This window comes from Salvelinus fontinalis, chromosome 23 (assembly GCF_029448725.1).
Source record: "Salvelinus fontinalis isolate EN_2023a chromosome 23, ASM2944872v1, whole genome shotgun sequence".
Lineage (NCBI taxonomy): Eukaryota > Metazoa > Chordata > Actinopteri > Salmoniformes > Salmonidae > Salvelinus > Salvelinus fontinalis.
Genome location: NC_074687.1, coordinates 31,849,771 through 31,866,447, shown reverse-complemented (window position 1 = coordinate 31,866,447; position 16,677 = coordinate 31,849,771). Strand labels below are relative to the sequence as shown.

Sequence of the window (16,677 nt, the reverse complement as noted above, 5' to 3'; positions counted from 1 at the left end):
CTATGGTGTGTGTGTGTGTGTGTGTGTGTGTGTGTGTGTGTGTGTGTGTGTGTGTGTGTGTGTGTGTGTGTGTGTGTGTGTGTGTGTGTGTGTGTGTGTGTGTGTGTGTGTGTGTGTGTGTGTGTGTGTGTAAGTGTGTGTGTGTGTGTAAGTGTGTGTGTTCCTGTGCTGTGAGTTATAACCATATTAGGTCTTCAGGCTCTTAGTGACAGGAAGCAAACAATCTCAACCAGCTAAAGGCATTAATTCCCGAGGACGGATGTATGAGTGTGTGTGTATTAGAATGTGTGTGTATGAGTGTATTCTTTGACATGAGTATCATTTTCAGATAAAATCCAAGTACAGGATACAGCATAATGTACCAGTACAATCAAATGCTTACTTGCCAGCTCACCCCCAGTCTGTGGGTCTTCTTCCAGATGTGTGTGCATGACTGAATTCTTTCACATTGGTTTCATTTTTATATGTCTGTTATTTCCTGTACTTGAGTCTTTGAGTTGAAGACAGTGTGTGTTGTGAACATGCTCCTCCCTCCATCCCCCACATGGTACTGCCCACTTGTTGACTACCTATAAACAGAACTGTTGGAGAGAAGAAATGGATTCTAGACCGGGGGTAGATTGTAGATTATAGACAGGGTGAAGGTTTGCACTCAGAGACCCTTGGCTAAGTCTGTGCTAGTCTAGATTTTAATGTTTTAGCATGGAGCACTATCCATCTAATTAGGGCTGCAGTTAATGGATGAAGAACTAGAGAACATACCAGTCGAAGTGAGCACAGACAGAAGTTTAGGCAGCCGAAGGCTCTGAGTGGGTGACAGAGAGAGAGACCCAGAGGGTGAACTGTGTGTGAGAGAGAGAGAGAGAGAAAGAGAGGGAACTGTGTGTGAGAGAGAGAGAGAGAAAGAGAGGGAATTGTGTGTGAGAGAAAGAGAAAGAGAAAGAGAAAGAGAAAGAGAAAGAGAGAGAGAGAGAGAGAGGTATAGGTTAACTTTAGGCTCTACTCATAACTAAGTCCACTCAGGTAGATAGAACCCTCCTGCACTGCTACACACACATACACACACACAAACACACAGGCATTCATGCACATACATACACGCACACACACACACACACACACACACACACACACACATGCAAGCACACACACGTAGCCTGCATCCTATCATGACTGTCTGCTGTGGTGGAGCGTGGACAAGAGGTGGGAAATGGGGCATCATGCTTCATGAATGAAGAGGTCAGTCTGAACAGCAACAGAGACAACTCTCTATCTCAGCCTCAACCCAAAATGGACACTATGTGTTTCCAAAAAGGGCCCCATGTGTCTCTGCCTAGTTTGCCTCAGCAATCTACACACAATACCCAATCATGAGAAAGCGAAAACAGGCTTTTAGAATGTTTTGCAAATGTAATAAAAATAGAAAATAAATATTCAGCCCCTTTGCTATGAGATTCGAAATTGAGCTCAGGTGCATCCTGTTTCCATTGATCATCCTTGAGATGTTTCTACAACTTGATTGTAGTCCACCTGTGGTAAATTAAATTGATTGGACATGATTTCGGAAGGCACACACACACACCTGTCTATATAAGGTCCACAGTTGACAGTGCATGTCAGAGCAAAAACCAAGCCATGAATTCGAAGGAATTGTCCGTAGAACGCCGAGACAAGATTGTGTCGAGGCACAAATCTGGGGAATGGTACCAAAAACATGTCTGCAGCATTGAAGGTCCCCAAGAACACAGGGGCCTCCATCATTCTTAAATGGAAGATGTTTGGAACCACCAAGACACTTCCTAGAGCTGGCCGCCTGGCCAAACTGAGCAATCAAGGGAGAAGGGCCATGGTCAGGGAGGTGACCAAGAACCTGATGGTCACTCTGACAGAGCTCTACAGTTCCTCTGTGGAGATGGCAGAAGGTTCCAGAAAGACAACCATCTCCGCAGCACTCCACCAATCAAGCCTTTATGGTAGAGTGGCCAGACGGAAGCCACTCCTCAGTAAAAGGCACATGACAGCCCGCTTGGAGTTTGCAAAAAAGGCACCTAAAGACTCTCAGACCATGAGAAACAAGATTATCTGGTCTGATGAAACCAAGATTGAACCTGGCACCATCTCTACAGTGAAGCATGGCGGTGGCAGCATCATGCTGTGGGGATGTTTTTCAGCGGTAGGAACTGGGAGTCTAATCAGGATCGAGGCAAAGGTGAACAGAGCAAAGTACAAAGAGATCCTAGATAAAAACCTGCTCCAGAGCGCTCAGGACCTCAGACTGGGGCGAAAGTTCACCTTCCAACAGGACAACAACCCTAAGCACACAGCCAAGACAACACAGGAGTGGCTTCGGGACAAGTCTCTGAATGTCATTGAGTGGCCCAGCCAGAGCCCAGACTTGAACACGATTGAAACTCTCTGGAGAGACCTGAAAATAGCCGTGCAGCAACACTCCCCATCCAACCTGACTGAGCTTGAGAGGATGTGCTGAGAAGAAGGGGAGAAACTCCCCAAATACAGATATGCCAAGCTTGTAACGTCATACCCAAGAAGACTCAATGCTGTAATCGCTGCCAAAGGTTCTTCAACAAAGTACTGAGTAAAGTGTCTGAATACTTATGTAAATGTGATATTTCAGTTTTTTGTTTTGAATAAATTACAAACATTTCAAAAAACCTGATTTGTTTTTGATTTGTCATTATGGGGTATGTGTGTAGATTGATGAGGGGGGGGAAACAATTTAATCAAATTTAGAATAAGGCTGTAACGTAACAAAATGTGGAAAAAGTCAAGGGGTCTGAATACTTTCCGAATGCACTGTATCTACCCGTACATGGTCAGATTAATCTGTGTGTGTAAACTAAAATTCAGAGAAGAGAGGACATTTTTCCTGTCTTCACTTGTAAAAAGGCTGTTTTAGGCTTAGGGGTTAGGTTTATAAAATTAGGGTTTGGGTTTGGATTAGGATTAAGGGTTAGTGGTGAGGTTTGGGCTAAGGGTTAGGGAAAATATGATTTTGATTGGGAATCAATTGTTGGTTCCCAATAAGTCCTCACAAGTATAGTAAGACATAGCTGTGTGGGTGTGTGTTTGTGTGTGTGGAGTCACGCCACATTACCCTCTAGTCCCCCACCAAGCCTTAGATTACAGGTCACAGGACTGAGGAGCAAAACAGAGCTCAACCACTGGCTTTAGTTTCTTTCTTACTTGTAAAAAAAATATACAAAACTTTGTAGTTTATGTTTTCTTTTCAGTCTTTGATACAGTATGTTCATTTGAGACAGTAATTCTCCTAACATAAGACAGTGGATAGAAGAAAGAAGTATTGTTATACTCTGCACTACAAACTAGCCTAGCACGCCACACCACTGGTCAACAACACCAAGGCAACTCTCCAACTGTTCCCTCTCCGTTCCCATGTTTCACATCATGTTTTATAAGCCCTGGCCATCTGTCGTCATAACTAAATCTTCCACAACGGCTCAGGGGAATCACAATGGCTCTGTCTATCTGTCGCTATGGGAATGAATACTGTAGTTAACTGCCCTTGGGAGCTGGAAAGACTATACAAATATTACTTATTGTTGAGTATCCTTATGAAACTGATGTTTTTGTCATTATTATCAGTACAGGGACAAACATAGACCATATTCTGTCTAGACTTAGCAGGCAAAACTGGTTGGAGTGACTCTCAGTTTCTGATTGTCATGATGTCATTTCAGCGAGTTTTTACCTCCTGTTTTGGCATTAGATGTTTACGTGTATGAACACTCAGCTTGTGGGGCGACCGTGCTCTTAGTCTGAGGTTATGTTGATGAACCGTGCTGTACTTTCACATGTATCTGTAGGTTACACATGTTAATCCCATGTGTAACTCTGTGTTGTTGTTTTTGTCGCACTGCTTTGCTTTATCTTGGCCCGGTCATAGTTGTAAATGAGAATTTGTTCTCAACTGGCCTACCTGGTTAAATAAAGGTGAAATAAGAATAAATGACTGAACTCTTACCTGAAACTCAAAGGTCTCATCAAACAGTGGGCCATCCTGGTTCTGTGCTGCAGTCCGGGTCCGTTGCTCAGCGCAGTCCGCTGGTACCCCATGGAGCTCCAGAACCACATAGGGATCTATAACCTCTCCTTTGGCCCCGGCGCCCTGTGGCTTGGGCAGGTTGTGGGCGCTGATCACCTTCACCCTGAGGGTCTGAGGGGGCACACCGGGCACACACCCCTGGGTCACGGCACTGAAGTAGGAAACCTCGTCTCTCATGACCCCCGGGCGCAGCACGAAGCCACAGCCCCCGTTCTGGATGAAGCGTCCCCTGTGGAGGTCCAGCATGGCCCCGGGGGTCTGCTGGTTTAGGGCCACTAGCTGGACCCCGCCCTTCCAGTACCCCTGGGGGTTGGGGTTGGAGGAGTCCAGGCGGACAGAGCTGGGCCGGACACGGGTCAGGGTACGCTTGGTGAAGCCTACTAGGTCCTCTGGGCTCTCACTGGCCAGCCGGCCCGCTTCTCCCTCCCCCAGGGAGCACAGAGTCCAATAGGCCGAATCAGGGAGTAAGGGCGTGCCCGGCGTTGAGGGGGTGCTGGGTGGGGAGTGCTGCTGTCCTTGTTTCCTTGTTTCTCGGTGGTTGTAGAAGCTACGGCTTCCGGTTCTAGCCACGCTCACCAGATCTGAGAGATCGCGTTGGAGGCGGAGTCTCCTGGGCTGAGGGGGCGGGGGCACCACTAAAACCACACCCAGTTCCTCCTCTCCGGGGATGGTCATTCGCCGGCCAGCCAAGGGTCCGCCTCCCCCTATCTCCTCGTCCTCCTCTGATACCTCTCCCTCGGACCCCTCCTCTTCAGGGGGTAGCTTCTTCCCCACCAGCAGCACCCGGCCCTTCAGCTGCTCAGGGGAGGGAAGGGTGGTGGCTCGCCCCACCGGGCTAACCGGCAGGGCCTCAGGGGTGTAGAGACGTGTAGAGAACACCTTCCTCAGGTGCTGGGCTAAGGTACGCTGCTGGGAGGGGGAACAGCGCTGGCACAGGTAGAGCAGAAGCGGGTAAGGCGAGGTCAGGAAGGCATACTTATTCACCACCTCCAGGGCACTGCGGATGGTGACAGGGGCGTGGTGGTGATGGTGGTGGTGGCGGTGGGCATCAGGACCATAGTCTACCCCCAAGAGAGGCTCCCCTTCTGGGCCGTCTGTCACCCCCAGCTCCAGGCAACGACACCCGGCCTGAAGAGCCCTGGTCAAACCCCCTAGATCAGCCCTCCCATGGACCTGGTCATCCAGGAGATAGGACCGATAGGAGGTACTGATGTAGTAGTGGGACAGGGGCAGGCTCATATCCTGACACACTCCCTGGTGCTCCACGTCAAACAGCTGGCACTCTGGAGACTGCAGGTAACGGGCGAAGCCGTCAAGCCCCAACAAGCCTCTCTCTCGGCCTGGTCTGGAGGGCTCAAAGCGTAGGACCAGCTCCAAACAGCCCTCAGCTGTGGCCAGGGACAAGCCCTGCTCCGTCTCCAGAAAGAGACGAAGGTCCTGGGCGTCCAGACACTCGCGGTCCTTAGAGAGCTGAACCAATAGGAAATAGACATCTGGGCGCGTGCAGAGTTCGCAGAAGGCCTCCTGGAACTCCTCGCGTGTCACGTGAGACGTCAGCTTCTCTTTGCTGCGCTGGATCTCCTTGAACCTCAGACGCACCTGGAGAGAAGAAGGAGGGGAGGGGAGAGGGAGAGGGAGAGGGAGAGGGAGAGGGAGAGGGAGAGGGAGGGGGAGGATGGACGGAAACAAAGGGAGCAGGAGATAGATGAGAAGAGCAGGTTTAGAAAGGGTAGTCAGATTTTAATACTCCACAGAATGGATGAATTATTGAGCTACAATATTCAATAATATCTAATGACTGAAAAAGACAGGATGTCATTGGTAAGTCAATTCCATCAGTTCCAATCAATGCATGGGATCAAATTTCAGGTGAATTAATTGTTATAATATTTTATTGCTCATTATTTTTCCACAAATTAATTTAATTTAAGGTAATTTCCATCTTGGAACAGATATGAAAGTCACCCTGGTTATATGGCTTAGCATACTACTCTACCTCGTGCCTCTGGCCTACCCTTCTATGCATGCCGAAATGACTTCAGGAGAGTCTAGACACCTACACCACCCCCCCCCCCCCCCCCCCCCCCACACACACACACACACACACACAGGCAGCTGTACTGGCTTCACAGCATGCTTCAAAACCGGGGCCTGAGCGTTGATTCAAACAGATTATAACATACCTCTGATTGGCTTTATTTAGGTCTGTGTATTTCCAGCTGCTATCTGTCTCCATCTCCGCCTCTCCTGCTTTCGTACTGTTTGTACGGAGAATATCCCAAAATATATTCACCCATACTTGCAAAAATGACCAGTGGCATGTATCAGCTTACTTTAATGTTAGGTCGATAGCAGTCCTTGAGATTTACTGTCTATACAGTACATTCAGAAAGTACATTTTGTTGTGTTACAGCCTGAATTTTAAATTGATTAAATTAAGATTTTTTGTCACTGGCTTACACACAATACCCCATAATGTCAAAATGTTTTTCGAGAGTGTTTTTCGAAATGTTTCAAAATTAAGCAAATATTAAATGAAATGTCTTGAGTTATTCAACCACTTTGTTATGGCAATACTAAATAAGTTTAGGAGTAAAAATTAGCTTGCATGGACTCATTCTGTGTGCAATAATAGTGTTTAACATGATTTTTGTATGACTATCTCATCTCTGTACCCCACACATACAATTATGATTCAAAGATTCAACCACAAAGACCAGGGAGGTTTTCCCAATTCCTCACAAAGAAGGGCACCTCTCTGGGATTTCACCATGATGCCAATGGGGACTTTACAGTTACAGAGTTTAATGGCTGTGAAATGAGAAGTCTGAGGAGGGATCAACAACATTGTAGTTACTCCACAATACTAACCTAATTGACAAAGTGAAAAGAAGGAAGCCTGTACAAAATAAAAATATAACATGCATCCTGTTTGCAACAAGTCAAACTGCAACAAATGTTTTGTCCTGAATACAAAGTGTTATGTTTGGGGCAAATCCAATGCAACACATTACTGAGTACCACTCTTTTATGTTTATGCATAGTGGTGGCTGCATCATGTTATGGGTATGCTTGTAATTGTTAAGTACAGGGGAGTTTTTCAGGATAGAAAATAAATGGAATGGAGCTAAGCACAGGCAAAATCCTAGAGGAAAACCTGGTTCAGTCTGCTTCCACCAGACACTGGGAGATCAATTCACCTTTCAGCAGGATAATAACCTAAAACACAAGGCCAAATCTACACTGGAGTTGCTTACCAACAAGACAGTGAATGTTCCTGAGTGGCCAAGTTACAGTTTTGACTTAAATCTACTTGAGAATCTATGACAAAACCTGAAAATGGATGTCTAGCAATGATCAACAACCAATTTGACAGAATTGAAGAATTTTGAAAATAATATTGGGCAAATGTTGTACAATCCAGGTGTGGAGAGCTCTTAGAGACTTACATAACTCAGAAAGACTCTCAGCTGTAATCACTGCCAAAAGTGCCTCTACAAAATATTGACTCAGGGGTGTTAAAACTTATGTAAATTACATATTTCTGTCCTAAAACAAGTTTTCACTTTGCCGTTATGGAGTGTTGTGTGTAGATGGGTGAGAAAATGTTTTAATTCAGGCTGTACCACAACAAAAATGTTGAATAAGTCAAGGGGTATGAATCCTCAGTGTTTCTTTCTGAGGTACATTGAGGCATTGTGTTCTGTGACTACACTGCAATAGACTCAATCTATACACCCACCATGGTACAAAGTACAGTATGTAACACTTGCAAAGATTAGATATCCACCTACAGCATGTTCCGTTTGTACATTAGATATCAATCAAATCAATCAATCAAATGTATTTATAAAGCCCTTCTTACATCAGCTGATGATACAAAGTGATGTACAGAAACCCAGCCTAAAACCCCAAACAGCAAGCATTGCAGGTGTAGAAGCATGGTAGCTAGAGACAACTCCCTAGAAAGGCCGGAACCTAGGAAGAAACCTAGAGAGGAACCAGGCTATGAGGGGTGGCCAGTCCTCTTCTGGGTGTGTCGGGTGGAGATTATAACAGAACATGGCCAAGATGTTCAAATATTCATAGATGACCAGCACGGTCAAATAATAACATCCACCTACAGCATGCTCCATTTCTACATTAGATATCCACCTACAGCATGTTCCATTTATACATTAGATATCCACCTACAGCCTGCTCCATTTCTACATTAGATATCCACCTACAGCCTGCTCCATTTCTACATTAGATATCCACCTACAGCCTGTTCCATTTCTACATTAGATATCCACCTACAGCATGTTCCATTTATACATTAGATATCCACCTACAGCATGTTCCATTTCTACATTAGATATCCACCTACAGCATGTTCCATTTATACATTAGATATCCACCTACAGCATGTTCCATTTATACATTAGATATCCACCTACAGCATGTTCCATTTATACATTAGATATCCACCTACAGCCTGTTCCATTTCTACATTAGATATCCACCTACAGCATGTTCCATTTCTACATTAGATATAGCTATGAAGACAGTCCTTTTTGTAATTACAGCTGTTATACTAACTGTTGCTATCATCATTATCAGGGTTGGGGGTAATTCAACAGAAAACAAAGTGCGATAATTAACTGAATTGGAAACGGAATTGACCTCAGCCCTGATCATCTCTAAACTTTTCTACTTCCTCGAATGTTACTACCCGTTCTCTTACCTCAGCTTCCTTGATGCCATTACAGACCAGATAGTTAGGCAGCTATGAAGACAATCGTCTTTTCTATTTCAAGCTAGACCATTGCTCTCTCTCTAGTGTAACTGTACACTCACATGCACACACACACACATACACACTGTAACGGCAGTCTAGCTCTTCCTCCTCCTCGGACAAGGAGAGGCGAGAAGGATCAGAGGACCAATGTGCAGCGTGGTAATTAGACATAATGAATTTAATCAAACAAAACAAGACACTAATACAAACTGACAAAACACACTAACCGTCACAGTCCCGTGTAGCACCAACACTGACACAGGAACAATCACCCACATACAAACAGTGAGAACAGCCTACCTTAATATGGTTCTCAATCAGAGGAAACGTCAAACACCTGCCTCTAATTGAGAACCATATCAGGCAACACATTTAACCCAACATAGAAACAGACAAACTAGACACACAACATAGAATTCCCACCCAGCTCACGTCCTGACCAACACTAAACAAGCAAAACACATACGAACTCTGGTCAGGACGTTACACACACACACACACACACACACACACACACACACACACACACACACACACACACACACACACACACACACACACACACACACACACACACTGTACAAGCATGCACACATACACACAGACACTCACCTTAGCCTCCTTGATGCCAGGACACAGCTTACAGATGGTTGCCACGGCCGTATCCTCTGCGACGATCCCATTCCCGTCTTCATCCACCTCGGCAAACTCTGCGGCCAGCCATTCACTCCTCATCTTACTGCCGAGGCTACCCTCCCCTATGATGCTCCCCTCTCCCAGACCCCCTCCCCCGCCTGCCCCCCCTCCATGCCCGATGGCAGAGGGGTGGGACACCAGGTAACGGAGCCCTGTCACCCAGATGTTGGCCACGTCAGCTGACAGAGCCACCAGGTCCAGAGACTGGGACATACAAATACACATCACATTAAATCTAAACGTTTTCTCAAGTAAAACAATCAAATTAAAAACATTTGAAAAAAGGAGATAAAATAGATTAATAAAGTAATATAATTAAAAACACAAAGGCTGTCTATGATGATTTAAAAACCTCAGTGCTATCTGCCTTTGCCTGACTGCCAGTCTGTTTCTGCTCTCTTGCCAGCTACTTGGCACCACAATTCCCAAAGGAGATGACAAGGCAGCACAAACTGATCTGGGACCAGGTTAGTGTCTGTCCTTCATCCCCTCCTACCTGATAGTCATCCCCGTGGATAATAGAGAAGGCAGCCTCCTCAGCCAGGTGTTCTGCAGCAGGTCCGTTATGGAGGAAGGTCTCAGTACTCTTCCCCGTCCTAACCTCCCTGATAGCGGCCATGTCCAGGCGGGCGCGCTCCCCATCCTTCTTAGAGGGCTCCCAGCGCAGGCAGCTGAGGTCCTGGTCCTGGGTGTAGAAACGACTGTAGATCCGGGAGTTGGGACGCACCTTCTTCAGCTCACAGCCCCCCTGCATGAAGGCCAGGCAGTCGGCCGCGCTGCTCACCTGGAGGAGAGGGAAGGAGAATACATTTCAATTGAATCCTTATCCTCCTTATGAATCGGTTATGTATGACTCATGAATGCGTTTTGATATCCATCTGTAAAGTGTTACCCATTTCATTTTCATTTACAGACTAAAATTCTAAATCTAGGTCGTTTTTTTGGAGAAACTAAAAACAAACCTTCTTCTCTGAGGGTATGCTACTGAAGGACACTGTCTTCTTGCGCCCGCCGGCCAACTTGTGCATTGAAGGATCCTGGGTAAAACACAGAGAAGAGCAGAGAGTGAGACAGGCAGACAAGTCTACTTATCCTACAGAATATGTTTAGAAGTGTCAAAACAAACATTACAGGCAGGCATATCCCATCAACTGACATAATTACAATAGGAGTAGAGACTTATGTGGACATGGGGCCCAACAGAGAAGAATGTAGAGTGGAAATAATAAGTAATAATGAGGTAGCTCTGAAAGCCATCAGTAATATCCCTGTGAATGATTATGTTTTTGTAACCCTGGCTGCACTGTCTGTCTCTCCTAAAGCCAGACACCTGAAAAAACAGTCTGCTAATCTGAACTCATCTTCACAGGCTTGGAAGGCTGGAAATCAACTGTGCCATTTCATTTCCTGTGTGGTAATGTAGCACTGATTCCCACAGTGTACAGAGCCTGGTCTTAGGGCTGACGGGGCCCACAAAAATAGATCTTCTGTGTTCACACTCACACATCTGTACTCGCTGCTTCCTGCGTCTTTCAGTCTCCAGAGGACAGCTGATTGATTGACAGGTGGGAAGAAGACAGCTCTATCGTCACTGGGTGCCGAAATGTCAGGGCTGGTGCCAACGCAACAGGTCTCTCTCTCTCTCTCTCTCTCTCTCTCTCTCTCTCTCTCTCTCTCTCTCTCTCTCTCTCTCTCTCTCTCTCTCTCTCTCTCTCTCTCTCTCTCTCTCTCTCTCTCTCTCTCTCTCTCTCTCTCTCTCTCTCTCTCTCTCTCCTACTCTCTCTCTCTCCTACTCTCTCTCAGCTGGACATTATAACACAATATGCTCTTCAAGGGTTTCAAAAACCACATAGGTATAATAAGACTTATGAGTTCTATTCTTTCAAATCCACATCTCAGTTTATAAGCAGTAGCTTTTTCTCCGTGGTTAAAAGGGGGTGAGGTAAAACATATGACATTACTACCAGGAAGACTTCCCACACAGGTTAATACAAATACAGTTTTCAGAATAACAAGTGTGCACAGGCAGTGGTTTGTAAATGAAGACAATGTGCAAAAGTGACAATGTGTTTGGATATGAATTCCATCCTTTGTGCAATATTACTGATGATAAGGAATTCAAACCAGAAAACATGTGTGTGTTACCGGCACCATCAGAGCCAGACAGAGCACTTTCATCCTGCTGTCATGTAATTATGGGGTTGTACAGACAGCACTGACTGACAGACTCTAAGTGCAGCCGTTTGTTACTGTAATGACATTTCCACCACTGATTCAAAGGATGTGTCCAGGGCTGCACAATACTGTAGCAGCCAGCCGGGTTGTAACAGAGTTGCAGACCTGGGTTCAAATACCATCTAAAATCTTTTACATGTTTGCCAGACGGGCAGGTTTGCCAGACGGGCAGGTTTGCCAGACGGGCAGGTTTGCCAGACGGGCAGGTTTGCCAGACGGGCAGGTTTGCCAGACGAGCAGGTTTGCCAGACGGGCAGGTTTGCCAGACGGGCAGGTTTGCCAGACGGGCAGGTTTGCCAGACGGGCAGGTTTGCCAGACAAGCAGGTTTGCCAGACTGGTGGGTTTTTAACTCTTGCAACTATTCAATTGGTTCCAAGCATGAAAAAATATACATAAAAAATAGGATTTGAACCCAGATTGTAGGAGTGTTACCATCTGACGTAAATAAAGGCTCGGCTCTAGCTAAATCACCTGATCCTGGTTTACTATTTGGAACGGGGAGCTTTCAGCCTATTTCTGCCCTAATACCTCAAACCCACAGCAACACATGATGGCTGTCCTACGACGAGCCTAGCACATCATCAACAAATATTACATCCTGGCTGTCCTACTACTAGCCTAGCACATCATCAACAAATATTACATCCTGGCTGTCCTACTACTAGCCTAGCACATCACCAACAAATATTATATCCTGGTGGCTGTCCTACTACGAGCCTAGCACATCACCAACAAATATTATATCCTGGTGGCTGTCCTACTACGAGCCTAGCACATCATCAACAAATATTACATCCTGGCTGTCCTACTACTAGCCTAGCACATCACCAACAAATATTATATCCTGGCTGTCCTACTACGAGCCTAGCACATCACCAACAAATATTATATCCTGGTGGCTGTCCTACTACGAGCCTAGCACATCACCAACAAATATTATATCCTGGTGGCTGTCCTACTACGAGCCTAGCACATCATCAACAAATATTACATCCTGGCTGTCCTACTACGAGCCTAGCACATCACCAACAAATATTATATCCTGGCTGTCCTACTACGAGCCTAGCACATCACCAACAAATATTACATCCTGGTGGCTGTCCTACTACGAGCCTAGCACATCACCAACAAATATTACATCCTGGTGGCTGTCCTACTACGAGCCTAGCACATCACCAACAAATATTATATCCTGGTGGCTGTCCTACTACGAGCCTAGCACATCACCAACAAATATTACATCCTGGTGGCTGTCCTACTACGAGCCTAGCACATCACCAACAAATATTATATCCTGGTGGCTGTCCTACTACTAGCCTAGCAGATCATCAACAAATATTATATCCTGGTGGCTGTCCTACTACGAGCCTAGCACATCACCAACAAATATTACATCCTGGCTGTCCTACTACGAGCCTAGCACATCATCAACAAATATTACATCCTGGCTGTCCTACTACGAGCCTAGCACATCACCAACAAATATTATATCCTGGCTGTCCTACTACTAGCCTAGCAGATCACCAACAAATATTATATCCTGGTGGCTGTCCTACTACGATCCTAGCACATCACCAACAAATATTATATCCTGGCTGTCCTACGACGAGCCTAGCACATCACCAACAAATATTACATCCTAGTGGCTGTCCTACTACGAGCCTAGCACATCACCAACAAATATTACATCCTGGCTGTCCTACTACGAGCCTAGCACATCATCAACAAATATTACATCCTGGCTGTCCTACTACGAGCCTAGCACATCATCAACAAATATTACATCCTGGCTGTCCTACTACGAGCCTAGCACATCATCAACAAATATTACAAACTGGCTGTCCTACTACGAGCCTAGCACATCACCAACAAATATTATATCCTGGTGGCTGTCCTACTACGATCCTAGCACATCACCAACAAATATTATATCCTGGCTGTCCTACGACGAGCCTAGCACATCACCAACAAATATTACATCCTAGTGGCTGTCCTACTACGAGCCTAGCACATCACCAACAAATATTACATCCTGGCTGTCCTACTACGAGCCTAGCACATCATCAACAAATATTATATCCTGGCTGTCCTACTACGAGCCTAGCACATCACCAACAAATATTACATCCTGGCTGTCCTACTACGAGCCTAGCACATCATCAACAAATATTACATCCTGGCTGTCCTACTACGAGCCTAGCACATCATCAACAAATATTACAAACTGGCTGTCCTACTACGAGCCTAGCACATCACCAACAAATATTATATCCTGGTGGCTGTCCTACTACGATCCTAGCACATAACCAACAAATATTATATCCTGGCTGTCCTACGACGAGCCTAGCACATCACCAACAAATATTACATCCTGGCTGTCCTACTACGAGCCTAGCACATCACCAACAAATATTACATCCTGGCTGTCTTACTACGAGCCTAGCACATCATCAACAAATATTACATCCTGGCTGTCCTACTACTAGCCCAGCACATCATCAACAAATATTACATCCTGGCTGTCCTACTATGAGCCTAGCACATCACCAACAAATATTATATCCTGGCTGTCCTACTACGAGCCTAGCACATCATCAACAAATATTACATCCTGGCTGTCCTACTACGAGCCTAGCACATCACCAACAAATATTATATCCTGGTGGCTGTCCTACTACTAGCCTAGCACATCACCAACAAATATTACATCCTGGCTGTCTTACTACGAGCCTAGCACATCATCAACAAATATTACATCCTGGCTGTCCTACTACTAGCCCAGCACATCATCAACAAATATTACATCCTGGCTGTCCTACTACGAGCCTAGCACATCACCAACAAATATTATATCCTGGCGGTCCTACTACGAGCCTAGCACATCATCAACAAATATTACATCCTGGCTGTCCTACTACGAGCCTAGCACATCACCAACAAATATTATATCCTGGTGGCTGTCCTACTACGAGCCTAGCACATCCCCAACAAATATTACATCCTGGCTGTCCTACTACTAGCCTAGCAGATCACCAACAAATATTATATCCTGGTGGCTGTCCTACTACGAGCCTAGCACATCATCAACAAATATTACATCCTGGTGGCTGTCCTACTACGAGCCTAGCACATCACCAACAAATATTACATCCTGGCTGTCTTACTACGAGCCTAGCACATCATCAACAAATATTACATCCTGGCTGTCCTACTACTAGCACATCATCAACAAATATTACATCCTGGCTGTCCTACTATGAGCCTAGCACATCACCAACAAATATTATATCCTGGCGGTCCTACTACGAGCCTAGCACATCATCAACAAATATTACATCCTGGCTGTCCTACTACGAGCCTAGCACATCACCAACAAATATTATATCCTGGTGGCTGTCCTACTACTAGCCTAGCACATCACCAACAAATATTACATCCTGGCGGTCTTACTACGAGCCTAGCACATCATCAACAAATATTACATCCTGGCTGTCCTACTACTAGCCCAGCACATCATCAACAAATATTACATCCTGGCTGTCCTACTACGAGCCTAGCACATCACCAACAAATATTATATCCTGGCGGTCCTACTACGAGCCTAGCACATCATCAACAAATATTACATCCTGGCTGTCCTACTACGAGCCTAGCACATCACCAACAAATATTATATCCTGGTGGCTGTCCTACTACGAGCCTAGCACATCACCAACAAATATTACATCCTGGCTGTCCTACTACTAGCCTAGCAGATCACCAACAAATATTATATCCTGGTGGCTGTCCTACTACGAGCCTAGCACATCATCAACAAATATTACATCCTGGCTGTCCTACTACGAGCCTAGCACATCACCAACAAATATTATATCCTGGTGGCTGTCCTACTACGAGCCTAGCACATCACCAACAAATATTACATCCTGGTGGCTGAACTACTACGAGCCTAGCACATCACCAACAAATATTATATCCTGGCGGTCCTACTACGAGCCTAGCACATCATCAACAAATATTACATCCTGGCTGTCCTACTACGAGCCTAGCACATCACCAACAAATATTATATCCTGGTGGCTGTCCTACTACTAGCCTAGCACATCACCAACAAATATTACATCCTGGCGGTCTTACTACGAGCCTAGCACATCATCAACAAATATTACATCCTGGCTGTCCTACTACTAGCCCAGCACATCATCAACAAATATTACATCCTGGCTGTCCTACTACGAGCCTAGCACATCACCAACAAATATTATATCCTGGCGGTCCTACTACGAGCCTAGCACATCATCAACAAATATTACATCCTGGCTGTCCTACTACGAGCCTAGCACATCACCAACAAATATTATATCCTGGTGGCTGTCCTACTACGAGCCTAACACATCACCAACAAATATTACATCCTGGCTGTCCTACTACTAGCCTAGCAGATCACCAACAAATATTATATCCTGGTGGCTGTCCTACTACGAGCCTAGCACATCATCAACAAATATTACATCCTGGCTGTCCTACTACGAGCCTAGCACATCACCAACAAATATTATATCCTGGTGGCTGTCCTACTACGAGCCTAGCACATCACCAACAAATATTACATCCTGGTGGCTGAACTACTACGAGCCTAGCACATCACCAACAAATATTATATCCTGGCTGTCCTACTACGAGCCTAGCACATCATCAACAAATATTACATCCTGGCTGTCCTACTACGAGCCTAGCACATCACCAACAAATATTATACCTCTTGGGATGCAGTTGGACTCAGAGTACAACTTGACTACCCACACACACTAAACCACACAGAGCAGTGTGCATGTGAGTGTGAGTGTGTATGTGTGTGTGTGTATGTGCGTGCGTGTGTGA

At 45.5% G+C, this 16,677-nt stretch overlaps 1 protein-coding gene across 1 annotated transcript in view; it reads right to left on the bottom strand.

The window, feature by feature from the left end:
• Positions 1-16,677, bottom strand: part of LOC129821130 (inactive phospholipase C-like protein 1) — a 119,372-nt gene that overhangs the window by 24,358 nt on the left and 78,337 nt on the right. Inside the window, exons 2-5 of the mRNA XM_055878461.1 lie at positions 10,523-10,597; positions 10,057-10,344; positions 9,477-9,764; positions 4,004-5,683 (exon numbers count right to left, since the gene is read on the bottom strand). Of these exons, the coding sequence (XP_055734436.1) occupies positions 4,004-5,683; positions 9,477-9,764; positions 10,057-10,344; positions 10,523-10,597 (2,331 nt within the window). The remainder of the gene's footprint in view (positions 1-4,003; positions 5,684-9,476; positions 9,765-10,056; positions 10,345-10,522; positions 10,598-16,677) is intronic.